We start from the raw sequence: 24,895 nt of genomic DNA, 5'->3' as shown, positions 1-24,895 counted from the left end.
TGGCCCTGCCAGCGGTTGAGCTCAGACGGAGAGCAACACCGAGACTGAGACAGAGACCGATACCGAGACACAGGCCCAGACCCCATCTACTACATGGCCTGTCCATTGATCAATGAATTTTTGTGCGGTTTTATGTGGTCTATGGTTTCCCCTCCTGCTGCTGCTTCCGTTGTCGACATTGTATTGTGGTTGAGTTGCCAGCATTGTTTTTCTTGTCGCCGTCGTCAACCTTACACCGATTCGTAACTTCATTGATAAAACTTGTTGGAGCTGACGCTTCCTCTTTGTAAGTGATTTTTTGTACTTCTTCTTCTCTGTTGCCTGAGCTTAGAGTAGTATGAATTTTTAAAACAACATGTGATACGTGTTTGACATAACTGCGTCTATACAGGGTATACATATTCTTTATCAGAGCGATAGTCTTTAAAGGCATTGTCTTATATTTTTAAAAAAGTAGTTTAATGGACAATATATTTTTTGTGTTTTAAATTGTGATTTCCACCTGTTTTCCGCTCATATCGGTGGATATTAAAAGATTTTATACATGTTAGCTTTCAGTTTCTTTTGACTACTTTTCACACTTGTAGCTAAAATTTTGTATAACCTACATGGTTTGCGATATCACATAAATCTTTTTTAAGTCAAATAATTCTCTTTGCTCTCTTTTCGATAAAATCAGGTCAATTTCGATTAGATTAATAATATATATCAAATGCCCTATGGCTGTTAGGGTATTTGAGATACGGCTTCTTTGGGTTACACGTACTCTTTTGTTTTTATACAAATCCGGTCGGTAGCTTGATCCCTGTGAATACCATGTGACTGCCATGCCCCAGTGAACAGTGTGGGTAACTAGTCAAAGGCGGCTGTTAACTGAAAACACTGTAACCTAGTGTTGATCAACGCTGTAATTATGATCTTTAATTATTAAATTCCTTTTTCAATGCAATTTATTAATCGCCCGTGCTGATAGAAATACATAATGTGTATATAGCGATAGGTACATAAAGCATAGTTATATAAGCTATATATGCTTATATCTGTTATATGTAAATGTATGTGCATGTGTGTGTGTTCTGCTTGCTGTTGTGTGGATTTGCCTTAAAGCTGCTTTTGCGACTTTTATGCCCTAAGCCGTTGAGGGCTCGGCAGCCTCGTCGGGAACTAGCTCATCCAGGTTTCCCTGCAATGAAATCTGTTCGCCTGCAGCTGTTGCAACGGCCGAAGTTTCAGCATTGGCCGAGAGAGGCACGCTAATGGGTTTAAAGGAGCTCCTAGCAGCGACATCTGGGTCATTCGCGGCCATCAAAGTGTTCTGAGGCAACTGCAAAGATGGATTGGCTGTCGGCGTCTCCAGAAGCAGCGGCTCGTCATTGGGTGGCGCTTTGGTTTCCGTAATATTAGCCGGAATAGGGGTTGGCACCGGCGTGCCGTAGACGCTGTGCAGCAGCGCAAGGGACGCCACAACTATAAGCATCACCGAGACTGATTTTAGTTTATTTAACGTTTGGCTGAGCCTATTTGTTACTTTACCACATGTCAATAGAACTGCTGTTAGAACTTTCATGTTGCTCTCTTGCTCTCTCGCTTGGAGTGGGCCTGAATGTGCACAGCGTTTGGGCCGCTTTTATACAGAATTGCAGCCACTTGGTCCAAACAATGTGGCGAGAATCAATTAACTTTTATGGCTCTTCATAATTGCTGATAAGGTAAACGCCAAATGGACCTTGCGAAAGAGTGCATTTGGCTGTGCTCCACTTCAAAGTTAATTTAATTATATTCAATTACGATAACAACAAGTGGCAAACTTTGATTTTCTTCTATCATTATTTTCTGAACTCGGGTCAAGTTTACCAAGAAAATTTTCGTACAACAGGCGTTCGTAAAGGAACATCTGCTATATACCAAAGAGGAAGCCAGGTCATGTGGCACGTGGAATTTCATTCGAATAGAAAACAAGCTCATGTCAATATTTGTGCTTCCGCTCAGTTTAAAAAAAAAAGACCATAGAGGACATGTGCGTGTACATAACTATAAAAGCACAAAGTCTGAGCAGAGCTCTTAAAATAAAAATAGGACTTACTTAAGTACATTTAACATTAGGAAACCATGGAGGACATATTGAAGTGTAAATTAGACATTTATAAAGTGAGCAAAGAAGTGACCATAGAAGCCAATATAACTTTGCATAAGAAATTTGCATGTACACAAAGAGTCTATTGAGGACATGCAAATAGAAGGAAAAATAATAAAAAGTGTACATCAATATTACATATTTTATTATTATATATTTTAATTTTATATTATATTATAAATCTACATATAAAGCAATTTTGATACTCATACGAAAATTTGATAAATATACCAAACAAATCTCTCAATCTGATGTAACTTAGTTAAAGATATTAAAAAAAAAGTTCATGGTTCGATGAATTTGTAAATTGTAAAAACGTCTTGGAAAAAAGAGAAAAATTTTGCTGCTAAGCGTCAACCAAAAGAAATACAGTTTTTTAAGGAATTTTCAGTACTTTGTGCACTTTTTAAAATGCTTTAAAAATTTAATTTTTATTTTATATATATTTAGTGAACATTTCAATTATATTTGAAGTGGTTGCATTTCATATATCTTCAGAGATTTTGTATGGATGTCTATGGGTTGTTTGGTCATTCGCGTGGTTCCATGGCTCCTTGGTGGTACTCTTACCTTTATGTGAGGCCAAAACTTGATTTCTATCATAAGATACCTGCTGCAGCAGCGCAACTATGTGGTTAGAGTAGGATATATTTATATATAACTATAAAAACAATATTTGTATACGGTTTAGTTACCCAAACAAATCAAGAGCACAAATACGAGCTTCATTTTCGAACTGTGGCTGAGCAGCAAATGCGCTTCATATAATTATTCAATGCATTTTATATGACATTTCAATAGCATTTTTATGGTGCATTTTTGCTATAAAATTGATTGAAATTCTCGCCTTTTTATAGCAATAAACTTTTAATGCGTAAAGTTTATTGAATGTTCGCTTTAAAGGTTCCAAGAGAAGGGCTTGCGATAAAAGCGCAATTGTCATTAGATTAGAAATTGTTCTTTCATTTTATTAGCTTTTACTGTAGGTTGAAATAGATTAATATCTATTAACATATATTGCGTATACAATTCTATTTGAGGAGCTTGTGTCAATCAGCTTACCAAAAGTCAGTTTTTGTATACAATATTAAGCACATATAGAATTTTATTATTGCACAATCATAAATCGGTATTCAATGGATTAGCTTTTACAAGTAACTTATTTCCCTATTAGATGTTTAATATCAGGAAATGAAGATTTTACCAAAATATTATTGTTTGTGTAATAGTTGCTTGGGATATTGTGATCAAGGAATCGGACATTATATTTTGATTAAATTGATTTGTTTTATCAGAGTTACACGTAATCTTGAAGAATTTCTGCGGAAATTTCATTAGGGACTAATGGAGAACGAGCTTGGAGTTCCGGTAAACTACGTTTATGAACTGATGGAAGAATGGTTGACGATGATGGCGATAAACGGTCGTTCCCAATAGGAATTTTAAGTGATTGAACTATTGATGAAGCAGACTTTACGATATCAGTTGCCAGAGGTTGCCGCTCGGATTCTAGATTTTTTGTAGTTGAAGTGGACTCATTTTCAGGTGCAGCACCAACGATTAGGGAATGCGAAATAACTGGAACTTTGACAGAGTGGAACATTGATGATTTGTTTATATCTGGAACACGAATGGATTGAACAATTGATGCGGACTTTGATGAATCTGTTTGAGAATTCCTTTCAGGCAGCTGTTGGCCATAATTGGAAGTTTGAACTGTTTGACTACCCGCTGCTGAATCCTGCTTGTTATTCGATGGAAGAAGAATTAACTGTGACGACGAAGTGGACTCCAAGGAGCTTGTCTCCATTTCTGATTTAGTAAATGGTAAAGTGAACTCATTTTTAGGTGTAGGACCAAAGTTTGAGGGATTAGAAATAACAGGAAATTGGACAGAGTGGATAATTGATGATGAAGAAATAGGAGCAGAGTACAAGGAACTCGCGTTTCCTTTATATTGAGAAAGCGGTTTGCTTAAATCAGGAATTCGAATGGATTGAACAATTGATGAAGGCTTCGTTAAATCAGGGTTTTCAGGAAGCTGTTGGGCTATTTGGGAAGTTTGAACTATTTGACTACCCGTTGCGAAATCCTGTTTATTGTTCGATTGAAGAATACTCAAAGTTGATGCCGAAGTAGACTCCAAGGAACTTGTCTTCCTTTCTGATTCAGTAAAGGGTTCTGTTGACGTGGAGAGACTATCGTCCACATTAGGAAGTTTAACTGAGTGAATAAATGATAAGGAAATGTTCTTTGACGACTCAGTAGAATCATTTTTTTGAAGAATCAGCTCCCATAATGGATTTAAGGTCTCCGATTCTGATTTGGTAAATGGTTCGGTTGACGTGGAGAGATTATCATTCACATTAGGAAGCTTTACTGAGTGAATTAATGATGAAGAAATGTCCTTTGGCGACACAGTAGAATCATTTCCTTGAAGAATCAGCTCCCATAATGGATTTAAGGCCTCCGATTCTGATTTGGTAAATGGTTCGGTTGACGTGGAGAGACCATCATTCACATTAGGAAGCTTTACTGAGTGAATTAATGATGAAGAAATGTCCTTTGTCGACACAGTAGAATCATTTCCTTGAAGAATCAGTTCCCATAATGGATTTAAGGTCTCCGTTTCTGATTTGGTAAATGGTTCGGTTGACGTGGAGAGATTATCATTCACATTAGGAAGCTTTACTGAGTGAATTAATGATGAAGAAATGTCCTTTGGCGACACAGTAGAATAATTTCCTTGAAGAATCAGCTCCCATAATGGATTTAAGGCCTCCGATTCTGATTTGGTAAATGGTTCGGTTGACGTGGAGAGATTATCATTCACATTGGGAAGTTTAACCGATTGAATAAATGATGAAGAAATGTCCTTTGGCGACACACTAAAATCATTTCCTTGAAGAATCAGCGCCCAAAATGGATTTAAGGCCTCCGTTTCTGGTTTGGTAAATGGTTCGGTTGACGTGGAGAGATTATCATTCACATTGGGAAGTTTAACCGATTGAATAAATGATGAAGAAATGTCCTTTGGCGACACAGTAGAATCATTTCCTTGAAAAATCAGCTCCCATAATGGATTTAAGGCCTCCGTTTCTGGTTTGGTAAATGGTTCGGTTGACGTGGAGAGTTTATCATTCACATTAGGAAGTTTAACCGATTGGATAAATGATGAAGAAATGTTCTTAGGTGATACAGTAGAATCATTCCCTTGAAGTATCAGCTCCCATAATAGATTTAAAGTCAGTGATTGAATTGTTTGACTATCCGTTGCGGAATCCTGCTTATTATTCGATGGAAGAATATTCAAAGAGGATGGTGAAGTAGAATCCAAGGAACTTGCCTCTGTTTCTGATTTGGTAGATGGTTCCGTTGGCGAGGAGAAATTATCATTCACATTGGGAAGCTTAACCGAGTGAATAAATGATGAGGAAATGTTTTTTGGAGACCCATGAGAATAATTTTTTTGAACAATCAGCTTCCATAGTAGATTTAAAGACAGTGTTTGAACCGACTGAACGCTTGCTGCCGCCGGAGCGGGTCTTTCATATTCTGAATATCCTCCACGCGTCGGGTATACTGGCTCTTTGTAGTTTCCATGCAATGCGGGATGCGTACATTTTTGTTTCTTGATTTTTTTGAGTTTACACGGTGAAGTTTTAGGTGCTTCTGCTGCCGGACTACCTTTTTGCTTTAATAAATTCTTGAATTGCATGCATCTATTAACCCTCTTGGCGCCAGATCTTCCTTGAGTCCTTAATTTAGACCGATGAAATGCCTGATTGTTGCCGTGTGTTAGCTCAACTAACAGGAAATAACCTATTTCAGGCCTTATTTAATTCTCAAGTTTCATTTAAAATATTTTTATTTTTTCTTTGTACTTACTGCATATTTGGAAGAGAATAACCTTGCTTATAAGCATTTTGCTCGAACTCTCAGAATAGAGTAAGTGAATGTGTATCTTTAATTTTGTTGCTTCTGTAGATTTAACCGAGAAAGATTGGTATTTGTTGCGGTTGGTTGGATAACTTTTCTACTTTTCGCTATGCCTTTTATGAAAGGTCAAAGATATGTTCAATATTTCAGCAATTTAATATAATCCGTTTCCTCATGCTAATTAGGTTGGTTCCGTTTTGTTTGGTTGCGTGTCCTTAACTGATATATTACTGCTCAATAAGCTTGAAAATTTGGAATATCTTTAATCGATCTAGCTGCATCTAGATCTAAAATATTATTGACTGACAGACAGACTGGAAAGTTGAAAAAAGTTGAAAATGTTGTGCGTCGGATTTAACTATAGATATGAAATCCAGAGATATCGTATATGGGTTAAATATAATATATTTATCATAAGTCTATATAATATGGTAACATTTTATTATTCTGTATAAAAGATAAAGATTTTATTGGATTCAGGCTGGTACTCAGCTCTCTGATAGTCTTATTAGATAAACAATTTATCCTTAAAAGCAAATAAAATATATTATAATCATAATCATAAACAAGATTTTGCCATATTTTATAGTCAACCAGGATGTCAGCAACTAGCATAAATATTCAGAATATATGTATAGACAGGGTTAGATATTTTATTGATATACATCAAGTTGTGCTTTCTTGAATTGTTAACGTTTCTTAAGGACAGAAAGCTAAGCAGCCGCCATAAGCTGGTGGAATTGCTGTGGCTTTCGGTTGACTCTCTCCGGAATTGTCAGGTGTTCCTGTGCTAGTTTCGATTCTTAGGCTGGATACTTGAGAATTTGTATATGTTGGCAAAGGAAGTTGCCAATGGCTTATATACTTGAAAATCCATAGGAAATCATTTAGTTGCTCTGGATTCTGATTTTGTGGCTGATTCTCTAGCTGATTCTCTTGCTGATTCTCATTCCTATTATCCTGCTGATTCTCTCCATTTTCGGACTGTTCGCAATCGCTCTCTTCATTCGTATGACAGGGATTCTCATGTTCATTTTCTGGTTGGTATACTTTAATCTTTATCGACAACTCTTTTGTCTTGCCATGGCGACGTTGACCATCTTCTTGGTAATCGACATCTTGTTTACGATGTGAACCATGCTCCTTGCACGGTGACATATGGACATACTTGGAGCCAAGTACTAGCCAAAGACCTAGTTGGAATCAAAATTGATCAAAATATTGAAATTTTATTTTATTTTCTAAATTCATTTCGAATACTTACAGCATATCAACAGTTGTGCTCTTGCCATGGCCAGCATGTTGATGCCTGATATTGTATTAAGCCACGTCTTAGACGATCTCTCAGTTTTATAATAGGTTTGCATATGCCTAAGTCAATTCGATTAGTTGCAGTGTCCTAACCTAATGTTATTCTTGTTTCCGCTTGTACTAATTGTTTCTACTGCGACTAAATGCATTTTTTTTTATGTAAGACAATCAAACCTTGCAACGAGTCATAGTCAGCAGCAGATAAAAGCAAGAACAAAATATTATATGTGCTTATATGTGGTTCAGTTTAATAGATTTAATGTGTTAAGAGAAAGGAAAGTCTTTGGCTGGGATAGGCTTCGCTATGAATTTAAAAATGGGATCGTCTCTAGGACAAAATGTTGTAAAACTGAGTACTTTTCCTTATTCGACATTATCTCATATAGAAGCAAAAAGAATAAATAAACCAAACAGCGGAAGTGGCTTTAGAGTGCCTCTAATACGATATTAACGAAAACCCTAGAAATCTGTTTTCATAAGAAATACTGTAAATATTATATGAGAGTTCCCAAGTCTTCGGCTTTCATATGCAAAGCGCAGCAGGTTCAACGTGGGATTGCATAGCTTTTCGTCGTTCCAAGCCTAATTTAGACATTCTGATGACATTTATGGCTCGATTGATTTGTGTGCGTCTGCTATGCATTGAGAATATGAAAGTTTTCGGTTATACGAGCCTAGCTAGAAGCTAGTGTAAATGTTTTTGTAAATGATATTGTTTATAAACAGCGGGCGGTTGGGTTCTTTAACTTAACCCATGCCGTGGCTGCCCGCTGCTGACATAAATACTCGTTTGGATTTGATATACACTGCAAATGGATGTGGCATGTTGCAATCAAATTATATGCAACATTTCACAATTTGTAGTTAAATGGACATTAACATAAATGCCACACTCAACTCAAATCGTTTTTCAATTGCATTCGTTTTCTACTTAAAACGAAATTAAATGAAAAGCGAGACGATTGCGCGACTGCAATCGTTTTGCAACACTGCATTCAACAAAAGCCAGCGAAATAATAAGTATTGAAGTGTGGCTAATGCTAAATACCCCTCGAGGGTAATTCCAGAAGTTACATTATGTGAGAGACGACTCGAATTTTGTGTATTTGCCCAGCTGTTAAACATCGTGGAAAGGTTTATATTATTATTATTATTATTAAATCCATATATCCATATCTGAGAGATATTAAGAGCTTCACTTTCTAAATACGAATTGTTAATCTTATCGATTATTTATCTCAAGCTATTAAATAGCCTCAAAAAAAAAAAACGGTTTTTCGAAGATGTCTAGATGTTTTATGATATATTTTATGAGCTCTACAAATTTCAGAAGATATGATCAAGTTGCCTTTGACGCCATAAGCTATATCGCTTAAATATATTATTTATGTTTTATGATATATTTTATGAGCTCTACAAATTTCAGAAGATATGATCAAGTTGCCTTTGACGCCATAAGCTATATCGCTTAAATATATTATTTAATTTAGGTTTGTTTTTTAGTTTTAATATTTTTCCACTTCAGGCTCAACAACCTTTGTGGCAGCCCTCGTTTTCGCATTGTCGCAGCAAAAACGTACCTAAGAGTTTTCGTTTCGGGGTTTACTTTTTTCTATCGCTGAGCTTGGGAGTATTTTATTTTATTAGTCGCAAGAAAACCGAATTTTTAAAAAGAAAGAGTTTTTTTTTCATATATTTTTATATTGCGCGCAATTTGCGGTTGCTGCTGCCAACAAAAATGTTGCGGTAATATTTTATTTCCACTTCCGCTCACCGCAGCGCCCTTCCCAACCCCTACAAAATTAAATTGGCATTTAAGGCTGATTTATTGTGTGCTATGCATTAGATATAATATCTTGCAGGCGTTGCTAATGTGTCAGGTGTGTGTGTGTGTGTGTGTGTCGCAAATGTAATTGAAAATTGAAAGTAAATGCTACGCGTTGACAACTCTGTAAATGAAAACAATATAAAAGTGAAAATTTGATCAAAGCTAACTTTAAAGGTCGTTATTTCGTTTGCCGACTAAAGCTTATTAAACATGTTCTTGGCCTGAACTCGTTGTGTGGAAAAATGTACCGAATACACAGAAATATTTCGCACAATAAATCACTTTGCGTTAATTTATCATCATAATTATGGAAACGTAGACAAGACAAATATGCATGAACACATATATGCCCAAAACGCAGACAAAACAAATATATATAAAATCTTTTCAATGGAAAATGAAATTTAAAATATATGAAAGAAAGCCTTTGCCAAGCGAACTTCCCACTGAGCTGAGACTCTTTGTGAACTCTTCTAGAGGTTTGCGTTAATGTCGCAACACGGCTCAGATTTTAAATTTTTATGGTTATTTAGTCTATGTATTTCTGAAATAATTTTTTGTGTGTCGCCACATTGTCTTCCTGGCAATAGTTTTGCAACAGCTATTAATTTTTATTTAATTGCATGCAAATTTGAAATAATTTAATACATCTAACTGTCTAAAATATATTTTTGAGTTTTGAACAGTTCTTAAACAAATTCGAAATTCCCAGTTCGAGGTCAAAGTTATTAACACCCAGAGTTAGCAGAATGTCATCAGCAGAGCTTGTTACCGACTCTACATAAACAATTCCTGGTATGCAGTTCGCAGCTACAACTATTTGGGAATTACAAGCAATACAAAGATTTAGCCGAGTTGATCAGCTTTTAGTTAGTTTACACTTTAAAGTTCATTCAGAATATTTTGTCTCTACTAAACGAATCTTATTTAAATTTTCTAAGTATTCGCCTTAATTGTTATTCATCTAACAAATTCCGATTCCATCTTCACCATAATATGGTTTTATGATCCCCATATCTTACGCTCTGAAGGCCACTTCAGCTGAAAACTTTGGGAATTTTTGAAAATTAATTGCGATATCTAAGCGAAACCTTATGAATACCCAAGATCGCATGCAAATTAAAATTTGCAATATTTCGACTAATTCTATTGTGTGGGTTTTTTGTGCTAAAAGGTCGCAGACAAATGGGCTCCCAGCGATACCTGCCTTGAAGGCCACGGCTGCTAATCCAGCTCGCAATCGAACTTGGAGCCGCAAAGCGACGCGCCCTTCCGCTTGAGCTCTCTCCCCAACGGCTGACCCAGGCCGTCGATGACAGCGGATATGAAGAAGACGAGCTTGTTGTCGGACACTTGGGCACCTGTTTGCTTAACTGCAGAGCTCCAGCTGTTGTGGCTCAGCTGCTCAGGTTTTTTTTTTTAAATATATTTTTTGCTTCAGCTTCTTATTATGTGCCCTGATGGCTTTTGCGGCAGCTCGTGGCACTTGCCACTTGAGCAGCGGCCGCAATCGGAAGTTCATGTTTATGATACGCTCAGCAACGTCCTCTGGGCGTGCAAATCAACAAAAAGTCATCAGCATTGAAAATCAGCTGCCAACGCTTGAACTTCGACTTGAGGTAGCCGCTGTTGCCCCTCGTTAGGGTCGGCATAAGAAGGTTGCGGTCAGCCGCTGCCCCTTAACGCCCCTTTGAGAGTGTGAGTAAGATATGCTATAAAGCTGCTGTCGGGCGATTTGCAAAGTTTGATTTAAAAGAGTTGCAACATTTCTGTCTGCTGGGAGTTAACTAACATATATTCGAAAAGTTTATAGGGAATGTTTCTCTGGGTCATGATTTGCACCTTTCGTTTATGCTTCTATTATATTGTATGCATTTTGTCCGAACATTTCAAAAATATATTTCTTAATCAAATTTTCATATAATATAAGCTTTAAGTAATATTATTTTCACGGAAAAAAGTTCGCGTAGTTTTTGTGGCGAAAAACTTAAAATCAAAATAGATCAATGTTCCTGCATTAAAGAAAAATATTTTATTAAATACTTTAAATTCTTTTGTAATTATTTATTTTTTTATCGATGTTGTTTTTTTTTTCTTTACAAGCTTCGGCATTCGATTTTAAATCTATCTTAGTGAAAATTGCCATGGATTTTTTTGCTTCAAATATCTGCTGTAGGATTATTTACTATCGATTTAGATTGTTTGATTTTATAAAATTGCATGGAATATATGTTAGGCTAGCTAGATTAAAATCTTCTGGGCATTTAAATTTTAGCGCTCCAAAGCTGACTGTTCTTTTTTTATACAAATCTTTTGGGCATCTGCTTATAAGCGTTTTTTCCAACAAACATGAAATCTCAAGCTATTTTTATTGGAAATACTTTACAGAGTACTCGCTGCCGTTTTACGTAATCTCTAAAATTGAGGTGTTTGCGCCTAATGCATAACAATGAACATAAATTCAAGTCAATTCAATTGATTTGTCTATTCATACTTTATGGCTTTATGGCCGATAAGTACGCCTAACAAGCGTCCACTTAGCCAAGGCTCCGGCAGCGGCAAGCACGAGCAACGGGCCACTCAGCTATGCTGGGCGCAGCAGTCAGATCTCTTGGATACAATTGTATCTCGCAGATACAATTGTACGAGTAGCATGCAGTACGTAAGTGCCGCCGCATAAAACTTGATTGATAGCATCATTTGCAAGATGCAAGTCTCTGTTTTTGTTTCTCTGCTGCCTTTGCTGCTTCTTTTTGATTTACAGCTACGGCGAGTATTTATAGGAAATGTGCGCAGAACGCAGAAAAAACACGCGCCATTGTTGGTGGGGGGGAAGAAGGAAGTGGCTTTGCCACTTGGCAGACGTCGCTATCCGCTGGCCGCTGGTCGCCGGCCGCCGGCAGATGCAACTCAAGCAATTGGCAACAAGTGCAATGCAGCAGATGCCGCAGCCCCAACGTCTGCCGCTGCTTTGTTTACATTTGGAGCACGTCTGTTTTGGCTGCGGCAGCTGCTGACCGATGGCCATTAACTTGCAGCCGGCCCAGAAAGAGAGAGAGAGAGAGAGAGGGAGAGCAGCTAGCAAGCTAGGGCCTTAAAGCGTCCGAGTCTGGGATTACACAATTTGAAGCTGGTTGCAGCTGTAACTGGAGCATGCTTCGAATCTCATTCTTGGCATAACTCAACATCATATTTATATATATATATCTATAAATATGTATATATTGTAACTACTCCCAAGCAGAGCTGTAACTGTGGTGCATTGAACGCTCCACATGCGCATAGATTCACCGCAACTTTGTTTTCCATTGTATGCTTTTCACACGCTCATGTGAAAAGCGTGCTACGATACGATCCAATTCTAAACAAATATTTAACTGTTTACCTTTAGGAATGCCAACACCAAGAACCATAATAATACCCAATCATCAAGACAGTTCAAAAAGTTCACCTCTATCTTAGTTCAAACATTTGTCTATACACAGAGAGGGAGAGGGCGTAAGAGAAAGCTTCTCTATTTCTCTATATAGATTATAATTTTTATATTATGTTAATTTTGAGACTGCTTTTAAGTTATATATAGTTCTGTTAGTTGCCCGAATGAGCTACAAAATACTTGTAAAAGTACATGCATACATCTTAAATAAGCATAAAAAGTTTCCAACAACATTTCTCCGACTGATTTTGTTCGCTTAGTTAATATAAAAGCTTGTCTAAATCTGATTGTTATAGTTTAATATGTTAAATGGACATTATAATGTATTTATAGACACATATTCCTAAACAATCAAATACGTCAATTGCGAGCTTATCAATCTCAGGTGTCATAAGGTCAACAGCTGCGAAATTAAGTACACCGATTCTCGTATACCCTACATACAAAAAATATATATATACGATTGTAAAAAACTGCACATAATATTTATATAAAAAGAAATTTCTATAAATCAACACAAGCTTACAAATAAATTGAGTTTATTTAATTTTTTGTCGTTTCGCTTCAAATCGCAAAGCAAAAAAAGATTAACATTTTCCTTTGCTGCGTAAATTTTCACTTTCATTAATAACATTGTTTTTTGTATGTGGCCTTTTGACTTTGTGGTAATTAATTTTTTGAGAGTCGTCTTTTTTGTGGTTTTGTTAAATAAATCATGGCCAAATATGTTTGCCGAGTTGCCCGCAAATTACATTTGGCATTTGACTTTCTTTTCGGTCTCTTCGTGTGGCACCAAAGTTCAAGCGTTTTTATGCTTTACGGCCATAACATTTAATAGCAGGTCCAATTGTGTTGGCCATAAGAGTCTTTAGTCCATAAATGGCTAGGAACGTGCGCATAATACCTAAGGTTCTGGGTAAAAATCGCGGCAACTGTTTGAGCCACATTTTCCTAACTATTGTAACTGCTAACCGTACGGGCTAACGGCATACAGACTATTTAATTAAATAAATAACTCTAGTATTTTCTATGAATTTTTATGTTTATCTTATATCACCGCTAGCAACATGTTGCTACTGAATGTTGCTGCGCCTCTGCCGCTGCAAGTGCTCTTGCATTCACTTCCACAACACACACGCTTGCATTTATATATTCAAGCCCATCCGGCGCTCAATGTCTCTGGTCACGCACTGCGCCCCGATGCAGTAGGCTCTCTCTCTCTCTCTCTCTTTGCAATTACCCATCCCAAATGAAAAACCCACATGCCGGACGCAACTTCAGTTCTAATTGGAAACTCGTTTTTCGGCATCGCAAACGCTCGCTGCCTACTCAAAGTGAACAGCGCAGCAAGTGGAACTAGTTCGCCCAGACGGCGTCGCCCACAGCTCAGCAGTAAAACTTTAAAAACGACCCACACTAGCGTCTACAATCGCACTCACACACACACGCACACACCCACACCTACGCTGGTCAGAGAGCGAGCAGCTAGCAACATCTGCCTTGCACCCACGCTTGCTAGCTAGTGAGTAAAGTGAACGAGAGATAGAGAGCGAGAGTGTTTGCTTACGAGCGAGCAGCAAAATCTTGCTTCGAAGTTGTCATGTTTATAAACATTTTGAATGAGTCTAAGTATTACTTTTATTTTGTTAATTAAAACGAATTTTGGTTTTATATTAAATCAATTATTCTATTTGCATCGTTATATAGCTTACTTATTTTAAGCTGTACATAGCTGCTTCTCCTCTTTTCAGAGTCTTGGCAACAAATGTTGCTAGCCTTTGCCGGCTGTTGTTTTTGTTGCGCTCACCAGTTAGCTCGATCTGCGCGCTGAGAGTGAGAGCGCGAGCGAGAGCAAGAGCAAGAGCGTGCGTTAGCTAGCAGACTAGCCCTTGCCGCTGGCAGCGCTGTGAGTTCAGTTGTGTACGAAGCATTGTTGAGTGCGGTAGTTGTTGCGGTTGTTTGTTTTGCGCTTTTAATTCTCATCAATTGAATAACTGTTAAAAGCATATCAGCAATGCGCATGCAAATCGCAGTCTAAACGAACGAAACTGAAAGTGCATTTATCCAAAATTGTTCGACAAAAATTCAATTACAATCACGAAATTCTGCCAAAGGGCATTACAAATCGGTGCTGCTGCACCTGTTCGTTTCCTGCCGCAACCGCAACAGATGCGCGCCCCAGTCGGAATCATATAGCATAATGCGGCACGTACGGGCCTTTGGCTACGCATAAAAATGTTCCAAGTGTTGTGAAGTGCATGATAAGTTAAGGGCGAAGAAGAAACACAAGTGGAAAAGAAAAACCATAAAAAAAAAAAAATAAAATAAACGGCCTTGTGCATTTTTTAGTGTATTACAATCCATCAAAGTTTTGGGATTACACACGCACACACACACACACACATACACACACACATACACTTTGGATTACCAAAAAAAAAAAAGATAAACAGAAAAAAAGCTGAACCCAATTGAACTTTGGAAAGGTGAGTTTTGGCATTTTCAGCTTTCGGTTCTTAAACGATTTTGAGTTATCTCTAATTCTTCTTCTTATTCATCGTCTAACCCAGTTTATGTCTTGGCTACCGAAATTGATTTATTGCGATAATTCACTTGACTTTGGGTTTCCGCTAGAAAGTCTTGAGAGAGTCTTATCTCTTCAGACTTGTTTATCCAGCACTCTGGTCTGGTTTTCTTTTCACTCATTGGCGAAAGTTTAGAATTTTCACTAATCAAATCAATTTTCAAGTCTTCGTGTATTTTAATTGCTGCACAAGAATTTAAGAGCTTTCAAACTGTTTATTCGGTTCGAGTTGATTGAACCTTAGCTTTGGCCCCACAAACGGTACTCCAGAGGCAGGCAACTCATTTCCGTTTTCTCCCCAGCAATCCCTGAATCATGTAAGATATCATCTTGTGGCGATTATAATGCAAATTTTCGCGCGCTGTTATAAATTTGTTAGATGTCATTGCCGGCGGGCTAAGCGCATGATATATGCATTATAATACTCTATTAATATATAATTTTTTACAATGCAAAAACTGCTCGAGTGACTTCGAGGGCCACACGCATCTAAGACCTTCTCAACTATTTACAAAAAAGCATAAACATTTTTATGATAATATATGTATATATACGTATATATGTCTAATTAGTCGCAACGTTGTCTGAATGTTTATGAAAGACATAAAAACTTGATTTCCCGAGGCATTTTAATTATCACAAAACAGTTTACATAAATTTTTGTCCAATCAAATCTATACAAATTATGGATGCGTAACTCGCATTGGATTTCCTTTCTTTTATATGTAATACATATGTTTATATATATATTTATGTTTTGGATATCAAATGCTTCACACGCTTAATATGCTATTGTTGGGCATCACTTAACAGATCATTAGCTGAAACAAATGACAAAGTTTGAAAGGTTCCATTAGGTTCTTATCAGCTCATCAAATCATTATTTGGCAACTTTTGCTTTTCAAAAAAGTTCCCATCATCATATGCCCACAGCTCATTACTCATCCATAGAAAAAACACAGCTCAGCCACTTTACCAGATGCCTAATTAACGCAAATCTTATTTACGAAACTTCTTAATAACAGCGACAGGAGGCCAGCATATTCTAGTAAGCTGTTACTGTCCGCGAGATACTCTGTTAAAGTTGTCAAGGGAAAATTGTTTGAAATTTTCTGATTTCTGAATATTTGTCGACCGTTAGTTGTTTTTGATAACATAACGAAAGTATTTAAATCGATGGATATTTCCGATAACATATTGAAGATGTTAAAACCTATCGATAACTTTCAGTTTTATAACTTATAACTTAATATATTCTTGAAAAAGGAAAGGCAATTAAGAAAACGATTTATCTTGTTCCAAATTGTTGCCTATCGATTGATATTTGATAATATTGACCTTCAAGCTATATCAAGTTTAAATGAATATTTAATCGAAAAATCGATAACTCTTATGCACACACACATGCAACCAAGCCAATACACTCGTCTTGTGTTAATCGCAGTGCATTAAAAGTGAGAGACATAAAGAATTTCTTACGGCAATTTGTCATATTGAAATGAAATGCGTCTACGCTAATAGACTGTCTTCTCAGAGTGAAAATTTCCCAGACACAGATGCTGCTGTTGATGATGATTATGATATGATACGATGATAATGATGTATATGGTATACCATGTGATGTTGATTACCTTGAAAATTCACTTTAGTCCGTTGTCTCCTCGCTCGATTATGAAATTTTCGCTTAAGCACTTGACAACTTAATAGTTTCACGTGTTGTTGTTGTTGTTGTTGTTGTTGTTGTTGTTGTTGTTGGGGACAGTGTGGTTTTTGGGAACTTGTTGTTGCACGGTTTTCACTTCACTTTCGGGCAATTTGGCATCTTTCGCTGAAGTTCGTCGTACTCGTCGTCAATTGTCATTGATATTGAATTAATTTCCTGTCTCGCACAACAAATTTTCTCTTGAAAACCAAAAAAAAAAAAAATGGAATAAAATAAACTGTGGGACATTGAGGATTATAAAATGCGGCTCACGTTGTGCTCACGTTTCGCCGGGAAAAGATCGCTTCAGGACAACGTTTTGTATTATTTTGGCTAATTAAAAATCAGGAAATGCACACGAACAATGCCAGCCAGGGGGTCCTACGTGAGCACTACCTGTACTAACCTGCCTAGCCTCCCTCCATCCAGCTACTGTCAAGTGCGGTTTGCTACGGTTTAGCGCCCTCTCATCCTGGCCCTCGAACAGGTAGATGTTCAAGCCGCACTCGCTATTAGGGATATTTAGACGAGGCTTAAATGCTAGCGAAACGTGTTCTAGGTTTGGTTTTTGAAAAGGATATGCGCCTCATTTGATTCAGTTATTGTCAATGACAAGCACGTATTGGAATTTACAGTTTTATAGAGAAATAGGGAAGTACTTCTCTTAATAAAGATATTGATTTTGTGGAGTGCGAGATGTTTCAGCTATCTATAACTGGAGATCAGTGAAAATAAAAACATCAACTTCAATTTAACAATTTTTAGATGGCATTCCATTGTTAGAATAAACAATTATAGTATATATATTCTCGAGTTATATAAACTGCATAGTTATAACAGAATTTGTTGTTTAACGATTTCTTTTTTATTGCCCTGCTGCGAGCATTGCTTTCCGTTAGGTTTTTTAAAGTGCACCCAGAAGTTGTTCACTTACCATAAACGATTATAACAATATTCGATTTCTGTTTATATGTCTATTGTCTGTTGGGTCTCTCGTTAAATTAAAGACACGCCCGCACATTGAAGAACTACAACAAAAAAGATACATGGAATTGTCGTAGAATTAGCATATTGTATATATGTATGTGTGCTCGGTACAGGGAATGTTTTCATTTGAAATAACTGAACGACCCGGACTTTCAATAACGTTTAGCAACATATTGTCAAATGCCCCCGCCGAGCCGGCGAACCGCCAAAAGTCGCGCGTGTCATAAGCAAATTTGAAAGTGATTTGCAATTCAATAAGATCCATTGCTCGAGTCGCAGCCAGGCCAGACAGACGTCGTGTATTTACAGCTAAATACAAAGTATTCAATTGAATTGAAAACAGGCCAAAGAATTGGGTATTTTTCAGCTCGTTTTCAAATTCACGCGAACTTGGCTAAATGCGAGCTTAGTCAGCGCCTTTTAAAGCGCAAATTATCGGCCATAATATGCATATTAAGATTTGTTGCTTTTGTTTTCGATTTGTGTGTTTTTTTTTCTTTTTCATTGGCAACGCGTCAGCAAAAATGTTCAACTGAATGTTGGCGCTGTCTCAGGCAGACAGTTGCTGCTTTTGCTTTTGGCCTTTTTGTTTTAACTCGGCTTTTTGTTGACACGCCGTTTTGTTAACAATCAATTAACAAACAAGTGAAAATGGGAGCCAAAATATTTGTAAACTGTCTATTTGCTACAACAACAACAACAAAAACGAAGACCAATAAAAAAGAGCTGTGAAATAATGCGTTAAATGGCGTGCTATAAAACAATTATGGCGCGCTTTTATGGCAAAGCGTAGACACTTATCTGATCGGACGTGGCTGGTAATTGATCCGGTAGCTGTCCCCTCTATATAAAGCTCCACAAGAGGCGCTCGGTTACAATAGATTAAATATATATATGTATAACAATCAATGACACGTAGTTCTTGGATTATAATTTAGTTAGTTTAGATTAAAATTAGTAAATTATTTGCTTGAAATAGAATTTATTTCTTTTGTTGGTAGAGCCTAGATCAATTCCTTAAACCTAAGCTTCGTAAATTATATTACTTAAAAAATGTAGCATGATTTATGCTCGCATTTATTTGATACTTTTTTGTTCATAATAACTTTTATCAATTGATGCGCTTTTTGAGAATTGCATAAACTATTATATAGTAACATTTTAAAATTCTTTAACAGTTACTAACTATAATATAATTTGTTTTTGCTTTTGTTGCTAAGCTTTTAATATATAAGAGTAATACTTGAAAGCAGAAAATCTACAAATGAAAGTTTATTGACGACAAACCATTCTAAAATTGTCTGCAAGTTTTAAAATATATTTAAACATACATTTGGAACGTGCTCAGACATTACTAATTGAGATCAGAACCAGGTTGTATAATATTTGTTGAAAAGCTATTTTTAACAAACGTCCAAGATAGTTAGTTAGCGTAGATAAGCTACTTTCAGCTGTCTGACGTGATATTTCATATTATGTTGAGAAACCATTCAGAGCAAAACTAAAAACTTGACTACTTTTCATTTTAGCCGACTTTCTAGTTTGCCGAATATTACTCAATCGCATATTTAAATGATCTCCTAGGCAAAAACTCTCAGTTGGCTGCGATTTGAAGATCTTGAGATACAGATGCAGATAGATATGAGTCCGAATCGTTTCTAGTGCATTTAAAGTTTGACTTTGGCTTTTGTTTTCTTTTGTTCAAACTGTTCGCTGTGCTAACCCGAGGCGGAAAAAGCTGTTTTAAGCGCTTTCTAGATCTTGGCTCAAGAGCGAGATTTAAGCATTAATTGCGCTGTCTTGTCTTTTATGGCTAATCAACTGCAACGTGAACTTTCATCTGTCAAACGACTCGCGATTCTCTCAACTCTGCCAGCCATTAGGGTCAAGTGCGGGTCTCTCTAAAGGCCGCGCTCAACTTTCGTTGGAAGGGGGGCATTCTTCAGTACGTAAATCTGATTTAGGATTTACTTTCTACCCCCACCTAAAAAAAAAGAGTGAAGAAGAAGCAGAAAAAGAAAAAGTGCGACAAATTCTCACGCCCAACGCCGATTGCTGTAAATGTAAACCGCAAAATGCGACCGCTGTGCGGTGCGTCAGTTCCCAGCTGCAATCCTGGCTGCAAAGCTATGCTATGGTAGGCTATGGTTGGGTGTGCGTGTGTGCGTGTGTGTGTGTGTATGGTGTTGCCTTGGCTTTAATGCACTGTGGGAATGCCTGGCACACAACTTGATTGACTAGCCTTTTTTTTTTGTGTTTTCACTCTCCTTCAGTCTTGGCCAACTGAGGGATTCATTAACTGCAATTGCAGCTCGACTTCCACTCGCTTCTCTCTCGTTCCGTCCCTGTCTCCTCTCTCGGTCTCGCTCTGGCTCTGGCGTAATCGATATGCGTGTAAGGGTTAAGGCCGGAAGCGCCCCAGTTTAAAGGCTATGTAAACGCCCCAACTCAGGAAAACAGCAAAAAATCAAAATTTAACAACAAAATCCAAAGCAAATCGCCAAAAAAAAACTAAAAAAAAAAAAAGCTTTTGGCCACTTGGCGCTCTATTTGAGCGTGATTAATTTCTGCACATCAGTCACTGCCAAGCGGCTAAATGCACAAACACTTGGCGCAGACATCACAGCTCGTAAAAAATGCAGTGAAAACAAAAACGCAAAAATCTTTTAAAAAAAAAATGTATTTAAATTAAACTCTGCGCAATTGCATTTTTTTTTTTATGTCCAGAGATTTAAACTAGGGCCAGCGTGGGTATAACAATTTTGTCATGAACTTGACATGCACTTGACTGTGACATGTCGGGCAGAAATCTTACCCTGTCAATGAAATGTTAGTTTCTATTAAGAAAAGTCATTTTGAATGAAATTAAGCCCAAATAATTGTCAAGTTAAATAGATATTAAGTTTAATTCCAACTCTTTTATTGCGGCACCAAAAATATTTTATAAAATTCGATCAAATAAAGTTCAAACTCTTTCATTAAAGAACAGAGCAACACACAATACTTTATATATATTTTTTTAAGTGTAGCTCAAAAGTTGCTCTTTAAATTCAAATTTGCAGATTACAGAGCCTGAAATGTAATATTCGAATGCTTAACCAAGTATGTTATCGATTGGCAAATGCTGTTAATAAATTATTATAGATTCTTAAGATGTGTTTTGTATGACAAAAGTAGGGCATAAATGCGTCGTTGTGGCCCGAAATGCTTTGGCATTCCAGTTATGCCCCGCTCTCTTTGACAAATTAAGCAACTTAAAGGCAGTTGCTACTGGCTCTGCTACTGCTGCCTCTGCTGCTGGTGCTGCAGTCAAGTGACAAGTTGACGTCTTGCTTGGCACATCACATGATGATAGCCGGAGGTGACGGGGAGTGGTAGCTGGCACAGCAGGAAGCATTTTGCTGGGCAGCTCCGAACAACCTTTTGGTGGGCCATGCTCCCAGGCGACTTAATTGTGCGTTCGCAAATTTTGCATGGGAAATGCCGCACTTAACATTGTTCTGTTTGTGTGCTTCTCTTTTCTTCTTTTTTAGAGAGGTTTGTTAACTAAAATGATTTTGTATAAGCGGCCCAGCACTTGAGCGTAATCTCTGCAAAGCTAAGGCTCAAGGCTTGCCCTGCATATCGCATTTCGCTGCAAATGCAAGGTTTAATAATAGCAATTGCAAATATTTCATATCATTTGCCTGGCTGCATGCCTTGAACCAGTGCAAGATGCTGCCCCATAAATGACTCAGTCGTGGCACATAATTCACATTGAGACTTATCTAAAATTCTATCCCACTCGCACTCTCTTCCTCCCTCTCTCTCTCTCTCTCTCTTTCACTGTGCCTGCAAATAGTTTACGAGTTATGGAATTTTAAAAATAAAAACAACTTAATCGACACTTTTATAAAGAAGGAAAATTAATTGTTGACGCTTAAGTGGATAGCAGGCGGCTGCAGCAGCAGCAACAACAACAACTGCATTAGCATCAGCATCAGCTTCAGCTTCAGCTTCATGTCTTCCATTTAAGCATATATTTATGTAGCTAGTGAAACAGTTGCCGTATCTTATAATATGATGCTGTCTACCCTCTATGAGTCTGGGCTGTTTCAGTTTTCGGATCCCCTCATAACTTCATTAAGATGCGCCTCGATTGTTGTTGTTGTTTTCTTCTGCTGTTCTTCTTGGAATTGGCTTTGTTTTTGTTGTATATTTTGTTCGTATCAGACACATGTGGGTTGTTGTTGCCACAGTCTGCGGCAGTTGCACGCTTTTTGGTGGACGTTTTATGTGTTTGTGTTTTGTGTGTTGTGACTTTGTGTGCATTAGTGAAAAATACTTGAAATATGGAAAATGTTTTCAACTTTTGATTTATTTGAACAAATGTGCAATTTGTTTCTCACACAACACAATCGACGACGACCTTGCCTTGCCTGAGACAATGTCAAATGGAAGCGTTTAACTATGTGAAATCTGGATGCAAAATAAGTTTCTATTCACATTCGAAAAAAAAACCCGATGCCAAAAATAGATTGTGCATCCATTTAGCATTTGCATTTGCTTGTTTTCTACAATTTTCGCTTGTTGCAATCATTTATTGACAAGTTCACAAATGTGTAAAACAATACCTAAACCATTTCTATAGAATTGTTGTTCCCGCTTTTGTACCTTTTGCAATTGTGTAAGCCAGAAAAAACACTACACAAAAAAAAAAAAAACGCTTGTTCTGAATTTATAATTTCCGTTGAATGCTGAAAGCTTTATGCGATTTTTAGATTTACACGCCGCCTGCCTTCTGCTTTTTGATTTTTATTACTATTTTTACTTTTTTTAATATTTATGATGCGGCCACAGTTTTTGGGTGTTATAGCAAATGCCATAAAATGTGACAGGCTTTCAATAAATTTATGAGACGCTTTCTGGTGCAGCGCCTGTGAAAATATTTAACCGCAGCTCTTTAAATTTACGTACTACAAAATGAGAGTGCACTGTAAATGTCGTGCATAATTGAAGAGCAATATTTAATTAATTTCAACAATTCGCTCGTCCAGTAATTCAAGTCCACGACTGGCCAATTCCCTGTATTTTTTTTTTTAAATTAAATTTTAGAAGTTGTATCATAAATCAAGTTTTAATTAATTATTTGAAATGGAGCCTTCCATATTTGTTATTATTTTCTTGGAAATGCAGCGAATAACTACTTTTGTATCTTACAGAAACTTTAGTTCTCACGTTTGTATCTTACAGATTCTTTTGTATCTTATAGATACTTTTGTATCTTATAGATACTTTTGTATCTTTTTGTCTTCGAGACACATGTAGTTTCCTAAACTTATATCATACAGATATTTTTGTAAAATACATCTACTTTTGCATCTTACAGATACTTTTGTATCTCGCAGTCACTCTTGTATCTCACATGTATTTTTGTGTCTCTCTATATTTAAGATATTTTCATATCTCTTATATATATCTCATATATATATTTGTATTTATTGTAGTCGTTCATTCTATATACCCTATATAAAACATAAACAACCACAGCGCACGCCCACGCAGGCACACTACAAGCGCACACACACACTTATAGAAATCTTTCAAAAAGTGTCAAGTGTATCGCCCGGACACCACCCACAAAAGTTGCACCCAAATTAAATCAAATATTAAGTGAAAAATGAGAAAAAATTAAGAATAATTGATTAATTAATTGACAGCAATTGAGTTTAATTGAGTGCCATATGGTGAAGTCAACAGATTTTTGATTCTTTGCGCTGCTTTTAATTAGTTTTTCCGACAGCTGCAAATACAGGAAAAGCGCTTAAGCTTTACGTATTAACAGTTACTAAATACCAGGTACAACTTTTTATTTGTTGCCCAGCGTGGCAGCAACAACAATTTAGACAGCAGACACGTCAACAAGTTGAAAGCGATTTGCCAACGTAATGGCAACAAAATTGCAGTGGGGACACTCACCTTAGCAACATCAACCGAAGCCAGCAACAATTAGCTACGGTCAGAGCAACTGCATAGAAACTTTGTTGACAAACGCGGAAAAGCGCAAAGCAAAGTCAAAGACCGACCAACAACAACAACAGCAGAAGCAGCAACAAGAGTGCTGCATAAATAAATGACTAAGCGACGCGACGTCGACGCGTGCTGCCATGGACAGCGTCAGCGACAGTGGCAGTGGCAGCGCAGCAGCAGCGCAGCAGCAACGTCAAAGCGTGACAAATAGCTAAATGTTGTTGTAGTTTGTTATGGTTGCGGCGATTGCATGCGTCTGCCTGCACTTGCTCAGCCTTCGCGCATGTTGAGCAACATTTTAAGCTGACATTCTTAATGGAGTGCAAACAATGTTGCCAGAAACTTGTCGCTGGCCAAACACGCATTTTGAATACGTATTTGCTTATGCAACTGTTAAGCCCCAATGTTAAGCAGTTGCTAACTCAAACAGTTGTCCGAAAAAAAAAAAGGCAAGAAGCAGCAGCAGCAATCCAAATGGGAAAAAATGAAGAAAAAATAACAAATTATAATTATATTTACACAGGCAGAACAGACCCAAGTTGTCGTCGCAGACTCCACAGACGCAAGAACTTGCCCATTAGCACAAAAGCCGCAGTCAAAACTTGTGTCTTGACGACAACAACAACAACAACAACAACTACAACATTTTACGAGCATTGTGTAATTTCATTTGTACTTCATTTCGGTTAGCCAGCTAAATTTGGCGGCAACGGCAAAAACTGACTAAAGCAGAGGAAGAAAAAAAAGCCTGAAAATAGGAATTTGTGTTTTTGCTTGGCCATTCGGAAAACTGAAAACTAGTTTAGTTTAATTCGCAGTTGGACCGCAGTAATTCCCAAGAAGTCCGCAAAAAAAAAGAGACTCATTAAAATGCGCAGTAGATTCTTCACTTTTTTTTTTTGTGTCCAGCAACATTTTCTAATTTATGAGCACAGACATTATATAAATAGAAGCTGTACGAAACA

At 37.2% G+C, this 24,895-nt stretch overlaps 3 protein-coding genes and 1 non-coding gene across 6 annotated transcripts in view; 1 reads left to right on the top strand and 3 right to left on the bottom strand.

The window, feature by feature from the left end:
* rau (RA domain-containing protein rau) overlaps positions 1–24,895 on the top strand; it is a 66,739-nt gene that overhangs the window by 24,758 nt on the left and 17,086 nt on the right. The window contains exon 1 of one of the 2 annotated variants that reach the window (XM_015172712.2): positions 14,555–15,134. The exons of the other annotated variant lie outside the window; for it this stretch is intronic. The gene's annotated coding sequence lies outside the window, so the exon portion shown is untranslated. Of the gene's footprint in view, positions 1–14,554; positions 15,135–24,895 lie in introns of those variants that run through there. 2 annotated transcript variants of the gene reach the window in all.
* Positions 933–1,604, bottom strand: LOC26530883 (uncharacterized). Its single transcript, XM_015173386.3, has 2 exons — positions 1,534–1,604; positions 933–1,467 (listed from the first exon to the last, which is right to left on the bottom strand). Exons 1-2 carry the CDS (start codon positions 1,565–1,567, stop codon positions 1,130–1,132), a joined length of 372 nt encoding a protein of 123 aa, XP_015028872.1. The 5' UTR covers positions 1,568–1,604; the 3' UTR covers positions 933–1,129.
* On the bottom strand, positions 2,519–6,116 carry LOC26531209 (uncharacterized). Of its 2 annotated transcripts, XR_011416620.1 has the most exons (4): positions 6,023–6,116; positions 5,481–5,956; positions 2,830–5,417; positions 2,519–2,761 (listed from the first exon to the last, which is right to left on the bottom strand). It is a non-coding gene; the product is annotated as an uncharacterized protein (transcript). The 2 variants fall into 2 exon arrangements; XR_011416619.1 differs by having other exon boundaries at positions 2,830–5,956.
* LOC6628283 (uncharacterized) lies at positions 6,703–7,470 on the bottom strand. Its single transcript, XM_015172526.3, has 2 exons — positions 7,338–7,470; positions 6,703–7,266 (listed from the first exon to the last, which is right to left on the bottom strand). Exons 1-2 carry the CDS (start codon positions 7,438–7,440, stop codon positions 6,773–6,775), a joined length of 597 nt encoding a protein of 198 aa, XP_015028012.2. The 5' UTR covers positions 7,441–7,470; the 3' UTR covers positions 6,703–6,772.

The sequence above is a fragment of the Drosophila virilis genome, chromosome 4 (assembly GCF_030788295.1).
Source record: "Drosophila virilis strain 15010-1051.87 chromosome 4, Dvir_AGI_RSII-ME, whole genome shotgun sequence".
NCBI classification, from domain to species: domain Eukaryota; kingdom Metazoa; phylum Arthropoda; class Insecta; order Diptera; family Drosophilidae; genus Drosophila; species Drosophila virilis.
The sequence above is the reverse complement of the archived record's forward strand: the minus strand, read 5'-3'. Positions and strand labels throughout refer to the sequence as shown.

Bases quoted from the DNA above. Each gene is read 5' to 3' on its own strand.
- LOC26530883 (XM_015173386.3), bottom strand. From the start codon at position 1,567: ATGAAAGTTCTAACAGCAGTTCTATTGACATGTG. The intron at 1,468-1,533 runs GTAAAGTAACAA...TGATGCTTATAG, and splicing joins AGCAGTTCTATTGACATGTG to TTGTGGCGTCCCTTGCGCTG.
- LOC6628283 (XM_015172526.3), bottom strand. From the start codon at position 7,440: ATGCAAACCTATTATAAAACTGAGAGATCGTCTAAGACGTGGCTTAAT. The intron at 7,267-7,337 runs GTAAGTATTCGA...GATTCCAACTAG, and splicing joins AGCACAACTGTTGATATGCT to GTCTTTGGCTAGTACTTGGC.